At 59.0% G+C, this 22,078-nt stretch overlaps 1 protein-coding gene across 2 annotated transcripts; it reads left to right on the forward strand.

Annotated features, from left to right (window-relative positions):
• Positions 1-595: 595 nt before the first annotated feature.
• On the forward strand, positions 596-20,344 carry SCARF2 (scavenger receptor class F member 2). Of its 2 annotated transcripts, XM_071762968.1 has the most exons (12): positions 991-1,021; positions 6,088-6,146; positions 7,194-7,236; positions 7,834-7,935; positions 8,228-8,747; positions 8,858-9,076; positions 9,423-9,551; positions 12,076-12,179; positions 12,264-12,381; positions 13,755-13,876; positions 17,842-17,994; positions 18,376-20,344. In XM_071762968.1, the coding sequence occupies exons 5-12, from the start codon at positions 8,266-8,268 to the stop codon at positions 19,566-19,568; spliced, it is 2,520 nt and encodes an 839-aa protein (XP_071619069.1). In that variant the 5' UTR covers positions 991-1,021; positions 6,088-6,146; positions 7,194-7,236; positions 7,834-7,935; positions 8,228-8,265; the 3' UTR covers positions 19,569-20,344. The 2 variants fall into 2 exon arrangements, with proteins under 2 accessions (XP_071619068.1, XP_071619069.1); XM_071762967.1 differs by lacking the exon at positions 7,194-7,236 and having other exon boundaries at positions 596-999.
• The last annotated feature ends 1,734 nt before the right edge of the window (positions 20,345-22,078 follow it).

Consider the following 22,078-nt stretch of genomic DNA (forward strand, 5'->3'; position numbering starts at 1 on the left):
CCTTCATCACCCTCACAGCTCTCTCTTGGACTCTTTCCAGTAAATCCCTGTCTCTCTTGAACTGGGGAGCCCAAAACTGGATCCAGTATTCCAGGGCAGAGTAGAGGGGGAGGAGAACCTTCCTGGATCGGCTGAACACACTTGTCCTCGTGCAACCCAGGACACCACTGGCCCTCTTGGCCACACCAGAGGGTGCCAGGTCCCTGGGACAGCCAGACCCCGGGGCTTTTGTGCATGAAGAGCCATCGAGCCCCTGAAGCTGCTGGACCCTGGGGACAGCCAGAGCCCGGGGCCGCCGGGCTCCGGGACCTGCCGGACACCTAGAGCTGTCAAACCACCGGGACAGTCCGACTCCGGTGCTGCCGGACCCACTGGCTAACCAGACCCCGGAGTCACTGGTCCTCCCGGGAGCTTCTGGACCCCCGGGCTGAACGGGAAGCCAGGACCTTTCCCCCCTCCCCACCCCGGGACACGCTTCACCGGCTCGGCGGGGCTGCCTGCCCGGTAGAGACCCCCGGGACCGTCGGGGCCGTCGGGGCGGTGCTACCCGGCGGCTGGGGGAGGCGGCGGCCGGCGGCCCCCGGAGCCTGGCCCGCCGTCAGGGGAACCAATGCGGAATTTCCTGGCTGGCGGCGGGGCCCCTCCCGCCGCTGCCGAGAGGGGCGCGGGGGAGGCGGCGGCGGCGGAGTCCGAGCGCTCGAACTGCGGCTTCCGCCCGCCGAGCAGCAGCCGGGGCCGGGCGGACACCGAGCACGGGGGGAGCCGGGGGGAGCGACGGAGGGGTTGGGGGGGGGGAAAGAGCCCGGCCCCGTGTGGGATGGGCCGGGTCAAGCCGGGCCCCGCCGCTCCGACGGTGATGGCGGCCCATAGGCTACGACCGCCCCGCCGCGCCCGGGCCGGGGCCGCGCTGCTGCTGCTGCCGGTTCTGATGCTGGTGCTGAGCCGCGGAGCCGCGCAAGAGCTGAGCCCCCGCGGCAGGAACGTCTGCAGGGCCGGCGGGTAGGAGCGGCCGGGCGGGCAGGTGTGCCCGGGGCGGGGGGCATCGCAACCCCCACCCGCACTGGGGGGGCCGGGGCGCAGGGGGTGCGGTGGGGCTATGGGGGGGAACGCGACAGGACGGGCGGACCCGCTGCTCCCCTCCCCCGGGCCAGCCGCGGCGCTGGGCGCCTTCCAAGACAAAGTCCGGCTTGTGCGGGGCTGAGGCGGGGGGAGCCGGGCGCAGGGGAGGGGGCGAGGAGCCCAGCCGAGTGGGGCCGGGAGTAGAGGGGGGGTCGGTTCTGGCATGCTGCGGGAAGACGGTTCAGGGCACATCGGGGCCGGTTCTGCTCCCCCTTGAGCCAGTCCTGCTACAGGGAGCTGTTCCTGGATGCCCCCGGGGCCGGTCCTGCTCCCCCCGGGGCCGGTTCTCCTGTGAGGAGCCGTGCCTGGCTGCCGCTGGGACTGGGGCTGATGGGGGTGGGCGGTTCTGGGCCCCCGGGGCCAGTCCCACTGCCGAGCCCGGGCTGGCGGGATGCTCAGGGTATCCTGGTGGAGATGCCCTGGAGTTGGCAGCTCCGGGATTTTTGGATTTGGCTTCAGAAAGGGAGCGCTGGCACCGCCTGGCTGTCCCTCGGAGGTCACATCCTGGCTCCCTGGTCAGAGGCAGGGCCCTGGGAGCTGGCACTACCTTGTTCCCGCTCTCCGTGCCCTCCGTGTCCCACGGATTGCTTGCCAGAGAATCACCTTGGGCCAAGCTTCGGTGTTTGGTGCTGGCCAGGCTCCTCGGCAAAGCTGGCCCCAGCAAAAGGGGCAGAGTGCCTGCAGCCTCTCCCTCCCGACTGGGAGAGCAGGATCCCGGCCCTGAATGGGGGGCCCAGGCCATAAATGCACCTTTACATCTCGCCCGTGAGGTCAGACGAGTCCACAAGGAAAACATGTGCTGCGAGTGAGAGGGGCCGCATAATGGCTCCATTCAGCAGGGCCGCAGGGCGCTGGTGCCCCCTCCTCAAATTACAGGCTGAGTTTCCTAAGGAGGCATTTCAGGAGCCCGATCGGCTGCAGCTCCAGCCCCGTGCGGCTCCTCGGCAGGGGAGGATGCAGGAGTCGGTCCTTCCCCCTATTCCGCATCTGCCCACGGGTTCCCAGAAAACTGCCACCACGTCCTGGGCTGGCAGAGGGGGATTTAGCAGCATCCACCCCTCCCAGTTCCCAGCATCCTGCCCCAGGTGCTCGGGATGGGGTGTCTGGGTGCTCCTCCTTGTGCAGGAAGCCCCCATCTTTACTGGGTGTCGGTGGGGGAGATGCTTCATCCAGAACCTTGGGCTCAGGCTTTCTCCCTGTGCCACCCGTGGGGTGCACGAGAGGCACTCGGTGGTGAGCAGGACATGGGTGGGATGAGCAGGTGTTAGTGTCCCTCGTCCTGTGGCAGCTGGGGTCTGGAGGCAGCCCAGGAACCAGACAAGATGGGGAGGAGATGGTCCCTAGGAAGCTGAGATGATGTTTGCATCATTTTCTACTCCTCAACTTTCTGCAAAGCTTTCTTCCCTCCCCACTCATGCACCTTGTGGTGCTCCCCTCGATATGTAGACACCTCGTGTGTCACCATCCAACCCCACCTTGGTGGCCCCAAACACCCGGGCCAGGTGCTGCAGGTCCTGCCCTGTGCTGGGGGCTGGGGGCAGCTGAGCCAGAGATGTCTTGAGGAGAAGGTCCTGGTGTGCATCCCTCGACCTCAGTAAAGCTGCTGGTTGAATTCTTGACCTACAAATGATGGTCTCTGCTGCACATATCCAGGCATCCCTCAGGGATACCAGCTGCAAGTCTTAGAGGATTCTGCCTCGGCACCTTCTGAGTAGGAGAAAATGACAAATTTGGGAGCTATTTGGTGTTAAAAATTTTGTGTACTGGATGCAACTTGCTCCTAAATTTGAAACTCTTATAGTGGGTTACAAGTCAACATGACCCACTCTGAAGCTGCTACTTGGGATGTCGGTTAAGGGGAGCCCTGCACGCATGGGCATTGCTTTGTCCCTGTCCTGCTCTCAGTAATGCTCTCCCTTGCTAATCTTTAGGGTTTTAACATTTTTTTTTTTCTCTTTCTCTGCTCAAAGCATTTCCTTCTGTATATGTGATCCTGCACCTGCCTGCACCAGGTTTCTGGCTCTGCTTGCACCCCGAGGCTGGGCTCGGGTCAGGGAGCTGTGGCTGGCATTGTCTGGAGGGCGATGCTGCTGGCTGGGACCCGGTGGTCCCAAGAGCCCTGTGTGCCATACAGGGGGAGCTGGGTGGCACTGGGTGATGGTGACACCAAGAAAGAAGGAGCTTGATGCCAGGGTGGTGTTCTGAAGGATGGGAAGCCCTGGGCATTGCTGCAAGCCTGGGGAAGGTGACCAGGATGCACATGTTTCAGGGACATATTTTGTGCCCTCTAACTTCATCCAGTATGAACAATATTCCAGCTCCATAGAAACCCCCAGAGCATTTGCAGAGGTCCCTCTGATGCTTGGTGCGAGCAGGATGTAGCCGTGTGCTGAGGTCAGTGCATGCACCAGGAGCTCCTCCCCGCAGGTCACAGCTCTGGCTTTGCCCACATCCCCACTCCTCCTCCCCATCAGCTCCCATACCCAGGCCACAGCTCGGAGGCAGCTTTTCTTTCTTGTTTTTTTGGGTTTCCCCCCCCCCCCCAGCATTTGTAGCTCTTTGAAGGGAAGAAAAAGCAGCAAGCATTTGCACTGTGCCTGCCTGTGGTGCCATGGCTGTGTGGGTCGGGAGTGAGCCTTTGAAGAGACCTCCCAGTTACCCCAGTCCCAGTGGTCACAGGCAGATGGTGCCAGCCCTCTTTGGAGGAGCTGAGACCACCAGAGATGTGTCAGACCCACGCCCTGAAGGGTGCCCAGGAACTCAGAGACCAGTTCCTGTGCCACGCTGGGAACACCGGTGTCCCTGTGCTTCCTCTCCTTGCCACAGGCACGAGTTTATTTGCTGTCAAAGCTGCTGATAAAGGAAGTGGGGCCTGAGCGGCGGGGTGCAGGCATAGCCAGGGAGAGATTAGTTAGCAGTCAACAGATAAGCACAAATCCTACATCCAGTGAGGCGGTGGGTTGGCTGGGGTCCTCCTCCTGGCTGGTGATGGTCCTGGTCCTGCTTGCCTCAGGTTCATGGAAGGCGAAGGGGTTTTTCCCTCCTGCCTTTGTGTTTTGGCAGCTTCCAGCTCCTCACTGTCAGATCAGGGCTCTCATCACAGCTCATGCTTTTTGGTGCATCCTCCACAATGCCCCTTTTGGTGTCCAGGCTGAGCTGTTCCAGGAAGGAGTTTTCCCAGTTGGAGGGGTTTCCCCCTTGCAAACCTGAAAAGTTTCATCTAAAAACCGCTAAAACACTGAATTTCCAAAGGGTGGAGCAATGGAAGCAACTCAGGGGGGATGGCAGGGACTTCAGCTGCACGGTGGGGGGGCTCAGGGCACCATGGACCATTCCCTGCCTGCGCCCGAGCACTGCTTGTGAGGCTTTTTGGGGAGGGGGGCCTGAAGTGGCTTGCAGGAAAAAAACTAGTCTCCAGGAGGTGGGTTGGTGGTTAAGACCCTGCATCCCCTTGCGTGCATGGCAGGAGCAGAGCCCCTGCTCCAGCCCCAGGGTCCCCACGAGGTGGGGGTGTGCACACCGGCTGCCACCGCAGCGTCTCACGACCGCTTCGACGGGCTGAATAGATGGAGCTATTTTGGGCTCCAGCTGCAAGGCATTTTTTCCAGGCCTTGAATCATTTTTGTGGTTCTTTTCAGCCTCCTTTCCAATTTTTCACCCTCCACCATGAAAAAGGGGACACAATGCTCCCGGCTGGGCCGTGCGAGTGCCACCAGCCAAGGGGAGGGGGGTGGGGGGCAGCTGGGTCCAGCCTCTCTGGTACCAGCATTGGGCCAGGGGCTGCTGGCAGCTCCCTCCCCAGCCCCAGGACAAGGCTGTCTGGCAGCCAGACACGGTCCTGTGACTGTGCTGGGTTTTGAGCGAATACTTCCTCGTTGTCTCCTCCTCTTCTGCATTTGTTACATATAAAGAGGAAAAAAAAAAAAAAGCACAATGCATTCCAGCCTGCACGGCCGGACCAGCCCAGGGAAGTTTTCCTCGACTGCAGCGTCTGCTCGGACCATTTATAACCTTCCAGCATCACTCCCAGTGCCTGTGAGGACCAGGCAATGCTGGTCACACCAGGGCTGAGCAAGGTTCCCACCATCAGGGGTTCCTGTGGTGTCACAGCATGGGAAGCATGTTCCCCACACCTGGGTTCCAGCATCATGAGCCCCCAGCCATTTGCTCGGGGTGGCCACTGAACAAGTGAGGTTGAGGTGTCCCTGCTTACTCCCCACATGTCCCATCCCCACAGAGTGACCCTGGCCAGGCTCCCACAAAGGTGTGAGACCCCATCCTGGTGTTAGCCAGGGTCTAGCTTGTGCCAAAACCACTTTGGCTGTTGATCCTCTTCATGGCAATTCCCAGAGCTGCTGGTACTCCAGGACAGACAGGGGTTCAGGGACTCATCCTGCAGTTGCCATCACCTGGCTCGTACATGAGGGAGAGTGCAGGCAGGGAGTGCAGGCAGGATGGGGGCAGAGAAGAGCAGCATGGGGACATTTTCAGTGCAGGCACAGCTGCTCCCTGCAGCACCCCCACAAGCACCCAGGGGAGAAAAGGTGTGCATCTGGCCTCAGGTTTTGAGCCATCCCCTCCCAGGAGCTGGCTGCTTTGCTGAGCCCTCGGTTGCAGAGCAGTTGGGTTTCTGCTGGGCCTTCCCTTTTTTTCCCCAGCTTTTGGGGTGTCTGGGAGTTCATTTTTTTTCACAGTAGCAGTTCTGAACACAATTCTCATTGTTTCATTGCTCCTTTTTAATAGGAGGAACTGGTCTTGTCCCCCCCATCACAGCACCCGTGCTCCTGGTGGGTTCTTAGGAAGGACCAGGGCTTTCTGGGGTTTCTCAGGCACATGGTGTGATTCTTGGGGTGCCCTACACAGGGACAGGAGTTGGACTTGATGATCCTGATGCATCCCTTCCAACTTGTCAGATTCTATGATTCTGTGAGGGTCGTAACAGTTTGTGATTGATTTTTTTCCCTGCAGCTCCTCGGTGCTGGTGTGCTGCCCGGGATGGAGGCAACAAGGAAGCGAGTGTTTACTAGGTAAGCACTGGTGTCTTGCTTCTTTGGACACTGCTCATCTGCCCAGCCTTGATGAGCACCCGTGGCCTGACCCTCACTGGCAGGGGCCACCCTGATGTACCCTGCAGCATGGACCCCAGTCCCAGGGACCTCTGCCTGCAGCTGGACTCTCCTCCACCATGCTGGAGGCTGTCCTGCCTCCCTGCAGTGCTCAGAGCCAGCAGCATGTGGATGGGTGCTTGTCACCAGCCCTGGTGTACCCACTGCCCCCACAGTGATGCCCTGGGGTGCCCCACTGAGCTCCTCCCCCAGTAGCATCACCTCTCTCCCAGGCCTGGGGGTTTCTCTTGTTGTTGGCTAGCTTTGGGTCTAAGGATTATGGAGGGCAGGGGCTGTTCTAGGACCAAGAGTTCCTGGAGTTGTGTGGGAGCAGGGAAGGTGCAACTTCAGGGGTAGGACCCAGAAGGTTCCCGTGGGTGCTGCAGCATGGGGAGACAAGCCAGTGGAAGAGAAGCTGCCAGGATCAGGCATGTGTCTCTCCATCATGGCCCTGCTGGGGAGTGGCTGTGAGGACAGGAGGGTGCCAGGCAGGGACCACCAAGCCTGTGGGCAGGGCTGCCCTGGCTGGGACCACACTGAGTGTTATGGCTGTCATCAGGGCCATGGTGAGCCCAGCATGGATGCTCAGCACCAAGCCCTGGGAGCTGATCCCCGCAATGCTGCCAGGATGCCAGTGGCTGTTCTGGGTTCCTTGCTCTGCAGGAGCTCAGCCAGAGGAGCCCTGTGCCGGCCCACACCACAGCAGATTGCAGCCAGAGGTGCAGAGCACATAACCAACTAACCCTCTGTGCATGAGCCCTCGTAACCGCTCGCTGCATGCGCTGGTGCCCACGCACCAGGAAAAGGACACGGCCCTTTCACGTGCTGGCAGGAAGAGAGAAGGACAGGGTCTGCCAGGACAGCGTGAGGGGACAGTCCCACCAGCAAGCTGTCCCCATTTCCTCTCCCCCCCCAACCTGCTCTAACCACTACTCAATGCTCCTAACCTGTGCCATCTGTCTATTCTAGGGGGTTCTATAGTATCCATCACCGTAGGTCTAAGAAATCCCAGGTAAGGTGGATGGGATGGGTGGTCCACTCTCCCTCCCCCGGTGGCTTAGGAGGCTTGAGCATGCGGGGTCTGCCTGCGCCTGCCTGCACTGCAGTGCTGCCTGCCCAGTGTCCTGCCCCACTCTGGGCCTTGGACCCAGCACAAGATCCCCTTGGCTGGAGAGGGGCTGGTGGCCTTTGGGGGCTGATGGTCCATGTGGGAGAGGCAGTGGCGGGGATGACAGTGACACCGCTGCTGTCCCAAGGTGTGCAGGGAGGGGGAGAAGGTGGGCTGTGCTCCTGGCTGCCCCAAGCCCACCACTCCATGTCCCCACATGGAGCCAGCAATGGAGCTGAGCAGGGGACACAGATGGGTGCAGCCAGTGGCAGGGATGGAGCTGAGCTGGGTGGCAGGATGCTGGTGGCATTTTTCTGGCAAGGGTCCCATCTGGCTTGCCTGGCTACTTGCTGGGCTGGTGGTGGTGCCACAGCTCAGTAGCACCTGGAGTGCCACTACACGCCCTTTCCCCTGCCCTGCCATGCTGGGGGGGAATTAGGGACGGCAGGGATGAGCCCAGTGGCACTGTCACTCATGCCTGCTGTCTGTCCATCTGTCCAGCTGTGTGTGAGGGGAACTTCACCTGCAAGGAGAATGAGGTGTGTGTCAGACCTGGCGAGTGCCGCTGCCGCCACGGCTACTTCGGCGCCAACTGCGACACCAGTAAGTACTGGCAGGCACCTGGGGGGGCCCTGGGGTGCTGGCTTGTTCCAGGGTGACTTCCCAGAGAAGACCATCAAGGGCAGGACTACAGGGGCTCTTGCTCTGCCCTTGCCTGTCCCCTGGCTTTGTCCCCCAGGGCATTGTCCCTTTGGAATGGTCTCCTCTGAGATCTGGTGCACTGGGAGGAGTGGGGGGGGGCACTGCAGCCGAGGGGTCCCATCAGGCCTGGGGGTCTCCACCACTGCCGGGGTTGTCCCGTGGGCAGTGCCAAGGCTGATGGCTCTGCCCACAGAGTGTCCGCGGCAGTTCTGGGGTCCTGACTGCAAGGAGATGTGCAGCTGCCACCCCAACGGGCAGTGCGAGGACGTGACCGGACAGTGCACGTGCAACCCCAACCGCTGGGGTCCCAAATGCGAGAACATCTGCCTCTGCAAGCATGGCAAGTGTGACCAGAAGACGGGCAAATGCACCTGTGAGCCCAACTGGTGGGGACCCCAGTGCTCCAGCTCCTGCTATTGCAGCCACAACTCCCAGTGTGACCAGCAAACAGGCAACTGCCTGTGCCAGCCGGGCTGGTGGGGCCGTGGCTGCAACAACCAATGCTCCTGCAACAACTCACCCTGCGAGCAGTTCACCGGGCGCTGCCAGTGCCGGGACCGCACCTTTGGGCCACGCTGTGACCGCTACTGCCAGTGCTACAAGGGCAAGTGCAACCAGGTGGATGGGACCTGCACCTGTGAGCCTGGCTACCGGGGCAAGTACTGCCGCGAGCCGTGCCCGGCGGGTTTATACGGCCAAGGCTGCAGGAGGCGGTGAGTGGCTGGACCCCGTGAAGCTGTCCCAGCAGCATGGGCTCGGTGGGAGGCGGTGGCAGGTTTTGGGGTCCTGCGGTGGGTGACAGGGTCCCCCTGGGCTGTTGCAGGTGTGGGCAGTGCAAGAGCCTGCAGCCGTGCACTGTGGCCGATGGGCGCTGCCTGACCTGCGAGGCGGGCTGGAATGGCACCAAGTGCGACCAGCCCTGCTCACCTGGCTTCTATGGAGAGGGCTGTGAGAAGCTCTGTCCCCCCTGCAAGGATGGCCACACCTGCAACCACATCAATGGCAAGTGCTCCCATTGCAACCCAGGCTGGATTGGAGACCGGTGAGTGAGGCTGGGTGCCGGAGCAGGGCTGGCGAGGGGGCTCCTCACCTTTCCCTGGGGAGGGCAGGGGTGGGCTGAGCCCACTGGCACAGCTGTGGGACCTGAGTGAGCTGTGAGACCCCTGCCCCATGCCTCCAGATGAGGCTGGGTGATGGTGAGGGCTCAGCTCTGAAGCTGGGCAACGTTCCCACAGGCTTATACCAAGGACTGGGTGCAGGGCTTTGCAGCACCCAAACGAGGCTGGCACGGCACAGCCCCATCTCCCTGACTGCAGGCAGAAGGGCAGGCTAGAGGGCTGAGGGGATGCCAGGGGGTACTCCAGCCACCTGCTTTCATCCCTCCCCAGGTGTGAAACCAAGTGCCGGAATGGGACGTATGGGGACAACTGCGCCTTTGTCTGCAGCGACTGCGTCAATGGGCAGTGCCACTTCGAGACCGGACGCTGCCTCTGCCACCCCGGCTCCCACGGCACCTTGTAAGTCAGGCATGGCAGGCATGGTTTTGGGGTGTCTCTGGTACATGGGAGCTGCTCAGTCACCTCTTGTCCCATGGGTCCCCACAATCCCCAGCTGAGGGGTTTGCTGTGGTGGGAGCACTCACGGGCAGCAATTCAGATGCATCTGGAGCAGAGGGAAAAGGAGGCACTGGCAGAGCCATTAACGGTGAAGGAATGCTGCAGGAGAGGGATTTTGCTTTAGGAAATGGCTATTTGGCAAAAACAAATGCTGTCGACAAAAATGGTGGTTTCGGTTTGTTTGGGTTTTTTTTCCTTAAGCTCAGGGTGGAATTTCTAGATTAAAAGAGAAAGAAAACTGCATCCCAGAATAGCAGATAACCTCATGGGCACAGCATCCCTAGAGTGCTCCTGCTGTGAGCTTCTGCTCTGGCCAGAGTTTTCCTCATCCCTGGAAAGAATTCTCCCAGGCCTCCCCCACACTCCCTGCCCAAGGAAGGGGCACAAGGGACATCGATGTCCTCCTCACATCCTCTGGTGGTTTTTTCCAGTTGTTTGGAAAGGCAAGAGAGGTGGTTTCCACCTAGCTGGGGTGTGCACACCGGCTTCCCCAGGTCCTGCCAGGTGTTGCCCAGATTTTCCCAGGAATTAACCATAAAGCTGGTGCCAGTGACTTGGGGCCAGAATCCCACCTGTGCTGCTGCTTCACTCAGTTTACAAAAATCAGGGAGCATTTCTGTTTCAGGTAGGGTTTGTGGGGCTTCACTTGCCCATCTGTGCTGCCAGCAGGGCTGTAGAAGTGAGCAGGGAGGCACGCAGGTGGGCACTAATGCCAGCTCAGGGTGTCTACTCTGGACATTGGTGCCACCTTTATTAGCAGAGCTGGAGTTAAGAGGGTCCTGGTGCTCACCAGGGGCATGTGGCACCGATTTGAGCACAGCACCAGAAGGCAGAGTATGATGTAAATTGTTCTGAGATGCTGATCATAGCAGTGAGACTGGAGATGCTTAGAACCAGGGACCAGGGCTGCTCAGGATGCAGGGACAGGGGATGTTCAGGATGTGAGGACCAGGGATGCTCAGGATGCAGGGACAGGGGATGCTCAGGATGTGGGTCCAGAGATACTCAGGATGCAGCCCTGAACCCAGAAACATTCTGGAGCTGTAACCACAGGCTGAGTGCCTGGAAGGGTGGATGCCTGGCAGGCTCAGGGACTTTCTCAGCACTGGGACAGATCCCTTTGACTGCGCAAACTGCGTTTTTTGTCAGCAGAATTTTGCTGAAAAGGGGATTATTTCTGCAAGGCAGGCAGAAGGGATGCCCTCGGTGTGCAGTGGTGGCCTCTCAGCTCTGCACTGGGAGCATGCTTAAGGAAAGGCTGCTAAAGTATTTGGGGTGTGCACAAAGGGGTTTATCTCCTCCACATCATTCTCAGAGGTGTCTGGACACCCACCCTCCCACCCCCTACCCCCAGCTCTGCTCTCCCAAAATCCCATTCTGAGGCAGAAATGTGGGACCAAGTGGTGGGGTGGGAGGTTTGGGATTGCCAGGGAAATATCCCTGATCCTGTCCTCCCTGCTTGCTGCCTCAAGCACAGCTGCTTGGAGCGACCGCAGGGACTCCATGCTCATCACGGGGTGCACCAGGGGCACGAGGCTGGGCCGGGCCGGTGCTTTGCAAGTTGCTGAAGCGTGAAATGGGCTGAGCCACTTCTGGGCAGGGTGCCAGAGCCTGGGGGGCAACTGTGTCCCCTGGGAGCAGGTTTGGGCTGGGGCCTGCTGGCTCCTGATGGTTGCAGCCGCTCTGGCCAGGATGTTGCAGCTGGTGAGCAGCTGGTGGAGGGACATCCCCCAAATCCACCAGGGTCCTGCTCCATGGAGCTTGTCCCATGGCTGGGGTGGCAGGCTGGGTCAGTCCTGACAGTACCAGGAGCTCCAGTTGCTTTAGCATGGGCCTGGTTCATGTTTTCTGTGATGGGATGGTGGCCATTCATGCATGTCCCTGTTGCCTCAGTGACACCATCAGGGAGGTCCTTCTACCAGTGGTGGAGATTTGGCACCAAGTTTAGCTGAACCAGGAGGGTCATGGATGCCTCAGGGCCACGCAGTTGCTTTTCTTCTTGGAGACCAAAACAATAGAAATAAAACCAGTCTGGGCACCATCCCAGCTCCTGGTCACTGGGCCCCACCTCACTGCCCTTGGCATGGGGGAGTCTGGGGGTGCCATGACCATGTCACCAGCGAGAAACCCTGCATGTGACTCTGGGGTGTGTTCAGATGTGACTGCTGGGTCAATGTCCTTTTGTAATTACTGTGTCTAATTGTAAAGCCTCTTGAAGGGAGCAGCAAGGGTGTCAGCTCCAGTGGGGCCAAACCACCGAGTGCTGGGTGACAGGCTCCTGCTCCTGGGGGCTTGCAAGAGGTGGGGGGGCTGTCTTGGAGCAGGCTGGAGAAGTCCCTCCCACTTTTCCCCAGAGCTTGGGGAGAGCTTGGGAGGATGAAGCAGCTGGGGTGAATAAGCCTCTCATCCAGCCCCTTCCCTCCAGCTGTAACCTGACTTGCCCACCTGGCCACTATGGAGCCAACTGTGCTGAATTCTGCAGCTGCCACGACGGGGCCTGTGACCCACTCACGGGTGCCTGCCACATGGGTGAGTGCCAGTGGGCACCCAGCGGGGCACTGGGCTGCACCACCCACCAGCCCTGGGGCTGAGGTAGCCGGGTTTGTCTTGCAGAGGCCAACCAGAGGATGGGGGTGATCGGGGCAGGAGCTCTCCTGGCCCTGCTGCTCATCCTTCTGCTCTCCCTGCTCTGCTGCTGCTGCGTCTGTCGCAAGAAGGATGAAGCCCATGGGTGAGTGCTGGGGCCTGAGGGTCCTTGACAGGCTCTGGGGGAACTGGGGACAGCTGGGGACATGAATGACCAGTGTGGGGCTGGGACCAGCAGGGGGATGCAGGGGACCACACTGGGACAGCGGTGCTGGAGGAAACTGAGGCAGAGCAGTACTGCCCGCACTGTACTGTGTGGCCTGAGTTCCCAAGGTCTGAGAAGTCCTGCTGCATCCTCAGTGCAGAACCCAGCTGGGAGACTCATGCTGAGTTTTGCCAGTGGGCCATCATCCTGACCTTATTTCCCTCTTGTGGGCCATCATTTAATAGACACCCATTAGGTCCCCTCCAGTCTGGAGCAAAGGGAACAAGGGCCTTGAGATGTGACCAAGACCCCCAGAACAAATCCCTCAGCCCTAGGATGAAGCCTGGGGGATGATGGACTGTGGCAGTGCTGGCTGTCCTGCCCTGGGACATTCAGGAGGATGAGTTCCTGCAGCAAGGCTGGGATGTTGGCAGTATTTTGTCAGCACCAGGTGACATTCCACTATAGGGACAGGAACATCACTGTTGCTCAGCAAAGCAGGAGTGGGCCCCAGCAGCTCCTCTGGCTGTGGAAAAAGCCTCCCTGCATTCCACCGACCACTGCTCAGAAACTTTCCAGCAGCCTCCCCTGCAGCCTTGCAGCTCAGTCCCAGTCCAGCACATCTGGCTTGGAGAGCCTGGAGGCTGTCTGGAGTTACCTTGCAGACAAAAGCTCAAATGCAGCCCCATGAAGTGAAGTATCACACAGGGAGAGGGGAAACAGCTCAAAATAGTTACTTCTCTCCCAGGGTGCCCAAATGTCCCCAAAGAGCTGGGTCACTGTCCCAGCTGCTGTCCCTTGCCAGAGCATCCCAAGGGATGGAGGTGGTACCTCACAGGCTCCCCGCCTCAGCCCATGGAGCTGCTCACTCCTGCAGCTGCAGATGATTGCTGGAGAACTGCCCTGAGAGGCTTTTGAAACCAGAGAGCAAATAAAGAGAAGCTGTGCTGCTTGTTCATAGGTTGGGATAATTTTTTTTAATTTTTTTTTTAAGATTCAGGGCCCTGGCTGGGCATTGCAGGGCATGTTTCAGGCCAGGCTGCCAATGCTGGTGGCTGGATCTGGCCTTGTCACCTCCCCCTGGCTCCACTCTGGCATGGAGTGAGCTGGTGCCCAGGGCTGGCAGCAACTCGGGTGGGTTGCCGGATCCCCATGCCCAGGGCAGCCCTCTGCACTGATCTGCCCCAGTATCTTCCCCAAAATGCCTCTGCATTTGCAGTGTCCTTGAGCAATCCCTCTCAGCCCATGAGGACTGTCCCAGCTCCAGGCAGGTGCCACTGTCTCTCTGATGGGGCTGTCACCTTCTCTTGCAGCTCCAGCCAGGACCCAGCAGCAGCCAAGAAGCCTCCAAGACGCTTGTGTGGGCGTTTCAGTCGCATCAGCATGAAGCTCCCACGCATCCCCCTGCGCCGTCAGAAGCTGCCCAAGGTTGTGGGTAAGTTGATGGGGTTTGGGGAGGGGCCAGAGAGGAAAACCCTGGAGTTACTCAGGGTGGGGCAGCACACGAGGCTCTCAGCATTCTTCCCAGCTCCAAACCCAGGGAGGTGGATGGTGACAAGGACACCTGGGGGCCACCGCAACGCTTGGTGCAAGCTGCCTGGCCCATGGGGGCTCAGCCCTTTCACCTCAGTCTGAGCTTCTGGATCTCAAAGTGCATAATTTTGCATCACCAGGGCAGGTTCCTGGTGCCTGAAGCTTGTCTGAGCTGCTTGTGAAGTTTGTAGGTTCCCCAGGGAGAATGATCCCCATTGCAGCAGCCAAACACTTTGTTTGCCCTATTGATCCTGACCAATCCTGCCCCAGCTTTGCAGGGGCTGTAGGATCTGAGCTGGGGCTGGAGACCACGCTCCTTCTGTTGGCAGCAGGCTCAAGGATGGAGAGGCAGAGATTTTGGGTGAGATTTTTGGCAGAGATTTTAGCTCCTCATGCTGCCCAGGCACCAACCAGGCTCACAGGAGATCCTGATCTTCCCCCCTGCAGCCAGGCAGCTGAAGGACACTGTAACCCCCACCCTCCAAAACTTCCCCGTGCTCATCCCAGCTTGAGGACAGGGATCTGCCATCTCAGAGAGAAGCTTATGGAATACTGGAGGGCAAAGGCAGAACTCCCCACCCTGTGCCATAATGGCACTGAGCCCCACGTACCCCCACACCTCACTGGGTGAGCAGTGCTGCCCAGGCACCCTGAGCAGCCACATCCCAGACAGGTTGGTGTTGGAAGCTCACCCAGTCCCATCCACCCTGCCATGGGCAGGGACACCTCCCACCACCCCAGACTGCTCCAACACTGCCAGGGATGGGGCAGACACAGCTTCTCTGTGCAGCCTGGGACAGGGGCTCAGCACCCTCACACCAAAGAATTCCTTCCTCATATCTAACCTAAATCTCCCCTCTTTCAGCTTGAAACTGTTCCCCCTTGTCCTATCACTCCCTGCCCCTGTCCAAAGTCCCTCCCCAGCTTTCCTGGAGCCCCTTAAGGGACTGGATCCTGGCATGGAACAGCTCAGCCTGAGGCCAAATCCCCCATCCTGGGTGGGGGGACAGAGGTGGTCCCCATCCCAGCACGTCATACCTCAGTTCCAGCATCAAAGTTGGGGGGACATGACTGCTCACGGCATGAGGCACAGCAAAGCCCTACCCTGAGCAGGGTGGGCCAGGGCTGGAGAAACATTCCTGCTGCAAGGATAACAGAGGCTCTGTTTGTGGAAGGGGCCAGGCAGGGCTCAGGGAGGACAGAAGGTGCCTGTGTGTGGCAAGGGCAGGGGGGGCTCAGGGGGTCTGGAGGCTGCTGGCACCCACCCAGCTGCTCCATCTAAAAAGGGTGACAGCCACCTCAGGACAGGCTGAGGTTCCATACTGGTGCTGAAGGGATGCCTGGGATGGCCACAGGTTCCAGCTGGGCTGGAGCTGTCCCTAAGGCCTGTTTGAGTGGTCGGGGGTTGTTGTTTCCCTGAGGGAAATGCTTTGGTCAGGGGGTTGTCTTGTGTTCTTGGTGTTGTCCCTGGCGTGGGACAGGGACAACAGGGTGGTCTTCAGACACTGCAGTCCCTCTGGTGATGGTGATGGCCTGGTCCAGTGATGATGCCTCCAGCCCCTGCCAGGCCATGGAGATCTGCTTTGGTCCTGCAGCAGTGAGTCCCTGGGATGCTCATGGAGGCTGTGGTAGCTACCTGTTCCCCACATTGGGCCTGTTCTGGCAGGAGGGTCTGGGGGATGCTGAAATGCATCCCAAGTGCCAGATCAGTGCTAGAGGGGCTGAGGATCCTGTGGGGATGTCATAGTGAACCAGGGCTGGCTGGAGCTGAGGACACTTGGTAGATGGTCACTCCAGGTCTGCTCATATCCTTGCACAATCACTGTCACAGCCATGTATTTGCAGCTTTTCCCCTCTGGGCTCAAACATGATCATGTTCACCACCAGCAAGCACAAGTCCATACAGAGTAGAACCTCCCCAGATGAGGCAGAATGTTTTGAAGCTCCATCAAAGCTCATCAGGTGCCTGGAGCCCCAGGTGCCCCCCTCAAACTGCTGCCCCACACAACCACCTCCCTGGGGGTTGCACTTGAGTGGGCACCTTGTGGGGCCACATCCTGGTCTGATGCCAGGGCCTGCTGTGATAGGGTTTGGACATCCTTGTGGGTGGGTTTCATGGGGTTTGCTTGCCTGGTACATCAGTGGTACCCACGTGGGTCTCAGTTGTGTGTCACCTCACTGATGCTGGGGAGCTTGGGTTGAATGGGAAGGGAGGCCAGGAGAGCTCCAGGGCCACCCTCCCATGGCCTCTCTGTGGCTCCTTCACTGTTCTGTCCTGTTCTGGGTCCCAGCCAGCTGCCACACAAGCAGGGCTGGGGTCAGCCCCCCTGGTGCTGTGGTGCCAGGAGGTTTTGGGGAGAAGCAGCAGGCGGGGACCCAAGAGAATCGGGCACATTTCTCCCAGCCCCATCAGCCTGTGGTGCATAGTCGGTGGGAGATGAATCCCAGGGGAGCAGGCAGGAGTCCCCAAGCCCAGCTCTGGGTGTGCTGCACATCCTCTTTCTATCCTTTGGCTGTGTCATGAGTCTCATCGAGTCCCAGAGACGCCTCATGGCTGCGAGTCCCAGGCACTCCTCACACTCCCTCTCAGGAAGCATCGCCCTTCATCTCCTTCCAGCCGGCTGCTTTTAATTTTCCCTTTTTTTTTTTTTATTACAAGAAAAGCCATGTTGAAACTGCTGCTTCCCCCTCTCCAGGCCTTTTGCTCTTTAAATATCGCTGCTTTTTTTTTTTTTGGCCCAGCGTGTGTCACCAGTTCATGTCCCTGCATCTCTGAGGCCAGATTATTCTAATAAAAAATAAATGTGTGAGTGGGCACCCCAGTAACACATAGTTATTTTGCAAACACTTGGTGATACCAATGTCAGCTGCTGGGAGGGGATGGGGACAAGGGCATCTGATGGTGCCCAGGTGTCCAGAAGGGTCAGTGCCCTCCAGCCAGCTGGGTGCTGCCCTGGTCCTGCCCCAAAGATGATTCTGAAAGGGCAGGCACCCAGGAGAGCACCAGGGGGTGAGCTGGGACCTGAGCTTATGCAGTGAGAAGCTTTAGAAATGGGTCACAGAAAAAGTGACCCAGTCACAGTTCCTGAGGCGCAGCCCAAGCAACTCACACTGCTCATTATTTTTTTTAACTGTTGAAGCCAAAACCATTTTTAACACCAAGATTTCCCTCTCTGGTGGTTTTTCTCTTCCAATCAGCTTCACTGTGGGCAGCTGCCATGGTGAGGGGATGCTCCTCCTCAGCTTTGGGATGGGAGAAGCTGGCAAAGGGACTGAAAAGTGGCAGAACTAGGAAAAACAGTGCTGCACATCCCCCTGCTGCCTTTTACCATCCATCTCCCTCCTTTAGCAGAAGCAGAAGGAAAAGGAAAATGTGAACAGTGATGCTGAAGTGGAAATGAATGCAATTAAAGCTGGCAGCTCATTTCTTTCCCCAGGAAGGAGATGGTTGCCACACCAGAGCCATGCAGGTTGTGCAGCTCATGGGTGACCACCAGTACACTCCCTGGGTTCTCATAGGACCCAGGACATTGGGTGACTCGTCCCTCTGCTATGTGCATCTTTGATTTGGGCAGCTGGAGACCTGCTGTGGAGAGGGAGGGATGATGGAGGGCATAAGGCTTGCACAGGCTTTGCTGTCCACAGGCATGGGGGATGCTGGTCCCCACCATTGATGGCTTCTGTGGGTGCTTGGCTGGGGGACCTGGTGGGACAAGAGATGTCCCCGTGTCTGGGATGCTGTCCCTGTTCCCAAGACCAACTGCTAAGTTGTGGGGGTAAAGAGGGGGAACTCTGTAGCATCCCACCCTCCTCTCTGGCTGGGGGGGTCAGCAGGATGGGCACTGACAGCAGTTCTTGCACTCACAGTGGCCCACCATGACCTGGAGAACACACTGAACTGCAGCTTCATCGAGCCACCCTCTGTAGTGGAGCAGCCTTCCCCATCCTGGTCATCCCGTGGGTCTTTCTCCTCCTTCGACACCACAGATGAGGGGCCAGTGTACTGTGTCCCCCATGAAGGTGAGCTGGGAGACAGGGTGCTTCCCCAGGGGACTTTGAGGCCATCATCAGAGGCCACCATCTTCCCGGTGGGGAGGTGTCACCCTTGTACAGCGTGGACCGTGTCACCGTGGCTCATTCCCCAGGAAGGGAGGAACACGGGTGCTGGTGTTGCCTCCTGTGCGGTTTTAGAGCTCCCTCCTCTGGCATTTGCTGCTGTGGGTTGTTTTAAAAGCCTTCTGGTTCTGGCGTCCCTGACCAGGAGGAGGGGCTGGGAGGACTTAGGGACACACCAGAGGAGGAACCAGATGGGGATGCCATCCCACTGTGCTGCGGGAGCCTCTCCGTCCTTCCCCTACCCTGGCACATCCAGCCTGACACCTCTGTCCTCTCCTCCCACAGAGAGCATGGGCGACAGCAGAGACCGGGGAACACCTGCCAGCCCCGGGGACAAGGTGGTGGCCCCAGCTGGTGGTGAGGAAGCAGGCGAATACACCTTCCTGAAGGAGACAGGTTTTGTCAGAGCCTTCCCAGCCGACAGCAGCGAAACGCCGCTGCTCAAGTCCTCGGACAGCGAGCGCTCCTCCTGCGGCTCAGGCTCGGCCGGCGCTGCGCTCTATGCCCGGGTCGCCCGTCTCTCCAAGCAGTCCAAGGAGGAGGAGGATGCTGGTGTGGAGCCCCGCAGCTCTGGGAAGCCGCCATCCCCAGAGAGGACCAAACCCCGTCCCCCAGACCCAGCGACGAAGCCCAAAATCTCCTGGATCCACGGCAGGTACAACTCCAGCCAGACCAATTCCCTGCCAGCACCCAGCCGGTCCCCAGAGAGAGTGGCCACTCGGTCTGGAAGCCCCGAGCAAGGCCAGGGCTTGGCCAAGAGAAAGAGGAGCCCCAGCGAGACCTCAGCTGGCATGCAGGGCAGAGCAGAGGAGAAGGGCAGCACGCGGAGCAAGAAGCAACCAAAGGAGCCTGGTGTCCCCGAGGGCAAAGCCAGCCTCCCCGGGGAGTCCCAGTCCTCCTCCAAGGCCAAGCAGAGAAGCAAAGCCAGCTCAGAGCCAGCAGAGAGCATCAATGGGGCAGTGCAGAATGCCTTCCGAAAGATGGGTGCCTTCCAGCCAGAGCGGTGGGGCGGGGACAACAAGGATGCTCCTCGCAGCCCCAACACCAGCAAACCTCGCTCTGAGCCCCTCCATCCCCACCTGGCCTCTGAGCTGGCTGCCCAGCTGAAGGAAAAGACTCAGAGCCTCAACAAGGGGGATGGAGGCACCCGGGCCAATGGGGTGAGCAGCCAGAGGGAGAAGCCTACCCCTCCGCAGAAAGCCAAGCGCTCAGCGGCTGCCGGTGGCCAGAAGACCAGCAAGCCCTTGCTGCCCACCTCTCCCCACCTGCAAAAACTGATCCCTGGGGTGGCTGAGCCAACTGCCGGGGAGCCCAAGCGGGTGGAGAAGCCGAGCACTGGCAGCAGCCAGGACCAGGCTCTCCCTAGCGAGCAAGTGGCCAAGAAAACCCCCATTAAAAAGCCTCCCAGGAAGAAGAGCCGAGAAGCCAGCCTGGAGCAGCCCAGGGCAACCACCATGCCCGCCCAGGCCGTGCAGTGACCGGGAGATGGGCACCGGCCCCGTGCCGGCCGGTCATGCACTGGGAAGAAGGACATTTGCCAGCATGGCCACGGACTGGGCAGGGGGCATCTGAAGAGCCTTGAGCTTCCATTTGCCCCCCCACCGTATCTCTCGTCCCCCTTTTTCCTTTATCCTCCCCTGCCCCAGGACCTGGTCCTCCTCCTCCAAGCCCTGCTGCCTGCTCCCTGCCTGGGTCTGGCAGCTCACCCTCCCGTTCAGGGCAGGACCACAGGGAGCCGGCCTGGCCGCCAATCCAGGGCGGGGGGAGGGAATGGTCCGTGCGTGGCATATACCCGCCCATCCCCTTTTTTGTAGCAGTATTATCGATCACATAAGCAGCGCTTGTTGTACTAGACTTACCCACCGTATATTCTGCAGTAACGGAGCCGCTCGCTTCCCACCCCACTCGGGTCCGTCAGGCTTGCGGAGCTCGGGAGAGGGAGTGTGCTGCTGCCCGGCACACATCCCCCACCAGGGATGTGCCGCCATCCATCACCAGAGGAAAACCCCTGCCCCGGCACATTGGGCTCCAGGCACAGCTCTCCACAGCCGGGCCCACCGCAGCCATGCTGTGCCCGGTGCCGGGTCGAGCTGGTTTCGACCGAAGCCTCCCTGCCCTCTGCCGGGGCCGCCGTTGCCCGGGAGAAAAGCACTAGCTCTGGCCAGAGCCAACAGAGTTGGAGGGATTAGTTTGGTACGACAGAGCCTGGCACCTCTGCAGAGAGCTTTCCTAATAAAAATGTATTTCTTCCGTAGCTGGGTGCTGTCTCTGCCTGCCCCAGGCACCCGCTGGCAGGCCAGGAGCTGGGAATCACCTGCTCTGGCTCAGCCCGGAGCGGGTGAAAGAGAGGAGGGGCTGATGGTCTGCATGAGCTTGAGGAGTATGGGGCAGGGAATGGGAGGGAATAGAGCCCTCTGTGTACCGCCCCTTTCAGAGCCTGAAAGCTCTGAAAGCTCCTGCTTTAGCTCGTCATGCTCGATCAATGACAGTCATCATGTCAGCTGGCTTCTCTGAGATCCCCTTCACCTCCTCATGGCCGAGCTAACTCAGCACAGCCCCTTCCATCTCTCCTGGTGCGATGTGGGCAGATCCATGAGCGTGGTGATAGCCCACCTCCAGGCCTCTCCTATTGCTTCACATTTCTCTTGAACTGGCAACAACAAGCTGATGTTCAGCCTGAGGTCCACTGTAGGCCCCAGATTCTTTTCAGCAGTCCCTTCCAGCTCAGATGGGTCAGATGCTTCTCTAATAAATGTCCTGTATTGCCAGAGGCCATGAAGGACATCACCATCTCAATGGATGCTACACCTCAGCATCATGAAGGGCTGATTTCTCCACATAATGTGACTGTGAATCTCTTCTAACCATCCTGCCAGGGCCTGCAGGCTTTCCTCCCGCCACCACAATTTGGTCATATCTGACTGTAACAGATACTGGTGAGGGGACTTTGTTTAGGGGCCATGAAACAGTTTTCCCTGCAGCTGTGAGTCCCACTGGAAAGGATAGTACAGAGCATAAATGCACTTGCTTTTCTTAGCTGCTTTCCACCAATGTTGTGGACTTGCAGAAACCTTTGGCCTCAAAGAAAAAACAGCTGAACCCAATCACAGGATGAAGTCATAATGTGGAGCAAAACCAAATCTTCTGCTCACCAGAGATGAAGAAGGAAGCACTTTTACCTAAGATCTATCTTTCCTGAAGCCACCTTCCCCAACAGACAGGTGAGAGCTTTCTGGTGACAATGTGCAGGCTTGACTTAGCATGTTACATGGCCTTCCACAGCCAAAGAGAAGCAGTGGATGAGGCTGGCAGGAGGTGCTGAGGTGGAGCAGGACCAGTTGGCCATTGCCCTCCCCTCCACTGAGATCTCAGCCAGGGGAAGCAGAGGAGCATGGATGCATTTGTGGCCCATCCATTCCTTCACCAATACTGTAACACTGGTTTTGTTCCCATTTTGTCCCCATTTCCTAAACTGAAGAAGGAGCTGTTGGGTTGGACAAAAGCACATTTGTTTTGGCTTGGCCAGTGAGCAGCGATAGCAGTGATCCCCTTGCCAACAATTCATTTCCTATTTCAGGCCCTACCAAAAATAAACTTGGAAGGGAAACTCCAGTGAGAACGAAACACGCATGAGGCAACAGGCTTCCAAAATTATGTAGGAAATTTCTCTATCAGCTCTTGCTGGTAGAGGGAATGGTGGTGCCAGGGTATTTCATGCTGAAAAGGGGATTGTGAGGGGCTGGCTCCATCAGCTTCACCAGTGGTACAGTACAAGCCAGGGTAAACATAAGAACGACATGGGGCACAAGAATGGTCCAAGGGCTGGAGTAGCTCTGCTCTGGAGCCAGGCTGAGAGAGTTGGAGTTGTTCAGCCTGGAGAAGAAAATGCTGCAATGGGGAGACCTTAGAGCACCTTCCAGTGCCTGAAGGGACTCCAGGAAAGCTGGGGAGGAACTTTGGACAAGGGCCTGGAGTGATAGGACAAGGG

This window comes from Heliangelus exortis, chromosome 19 (genome assembly GCF_036169615.1).
Source record: "Heliangelus exortis chromosome 19, bHelExo1.hap1, whole genome shotgun sequence".
Lineage (NCBI taxonomy): Eukaryota > Metazoa > Chordata > Aves > Apodiformes > Trochilidae > Heliangelus > Heliangelus exortis.

What these genes read in the sequence shown, in the direction of transcription:
- SCARF2 (XM_071762967.1), top strand. Translation starts at nt 611, where the DNA reads ATGCGGAATTTCCTGGCTGGCGGCGGGGCCCCTCCCGCCGCTGCCGAG. An exon ending in GGCCAAGGCTGCAGGAGGCG is followed by an intron (nt 8,748 to 8,857) that starts GTGAGTGGCTGG and finishes GGGCTGTTGCAG; the next exon opens with GTGTGGGCAGTGCAAGAGCC. An exon ending in CCAGGCTGGATTGGAGACCG is followed by an intron (nt 9,077 to 9,422) that starts GTGAGTGAGGCT and finishes ATCCCTCCCCAG; the next exon opens with GTGTGAAACCAAGTGCCGGA.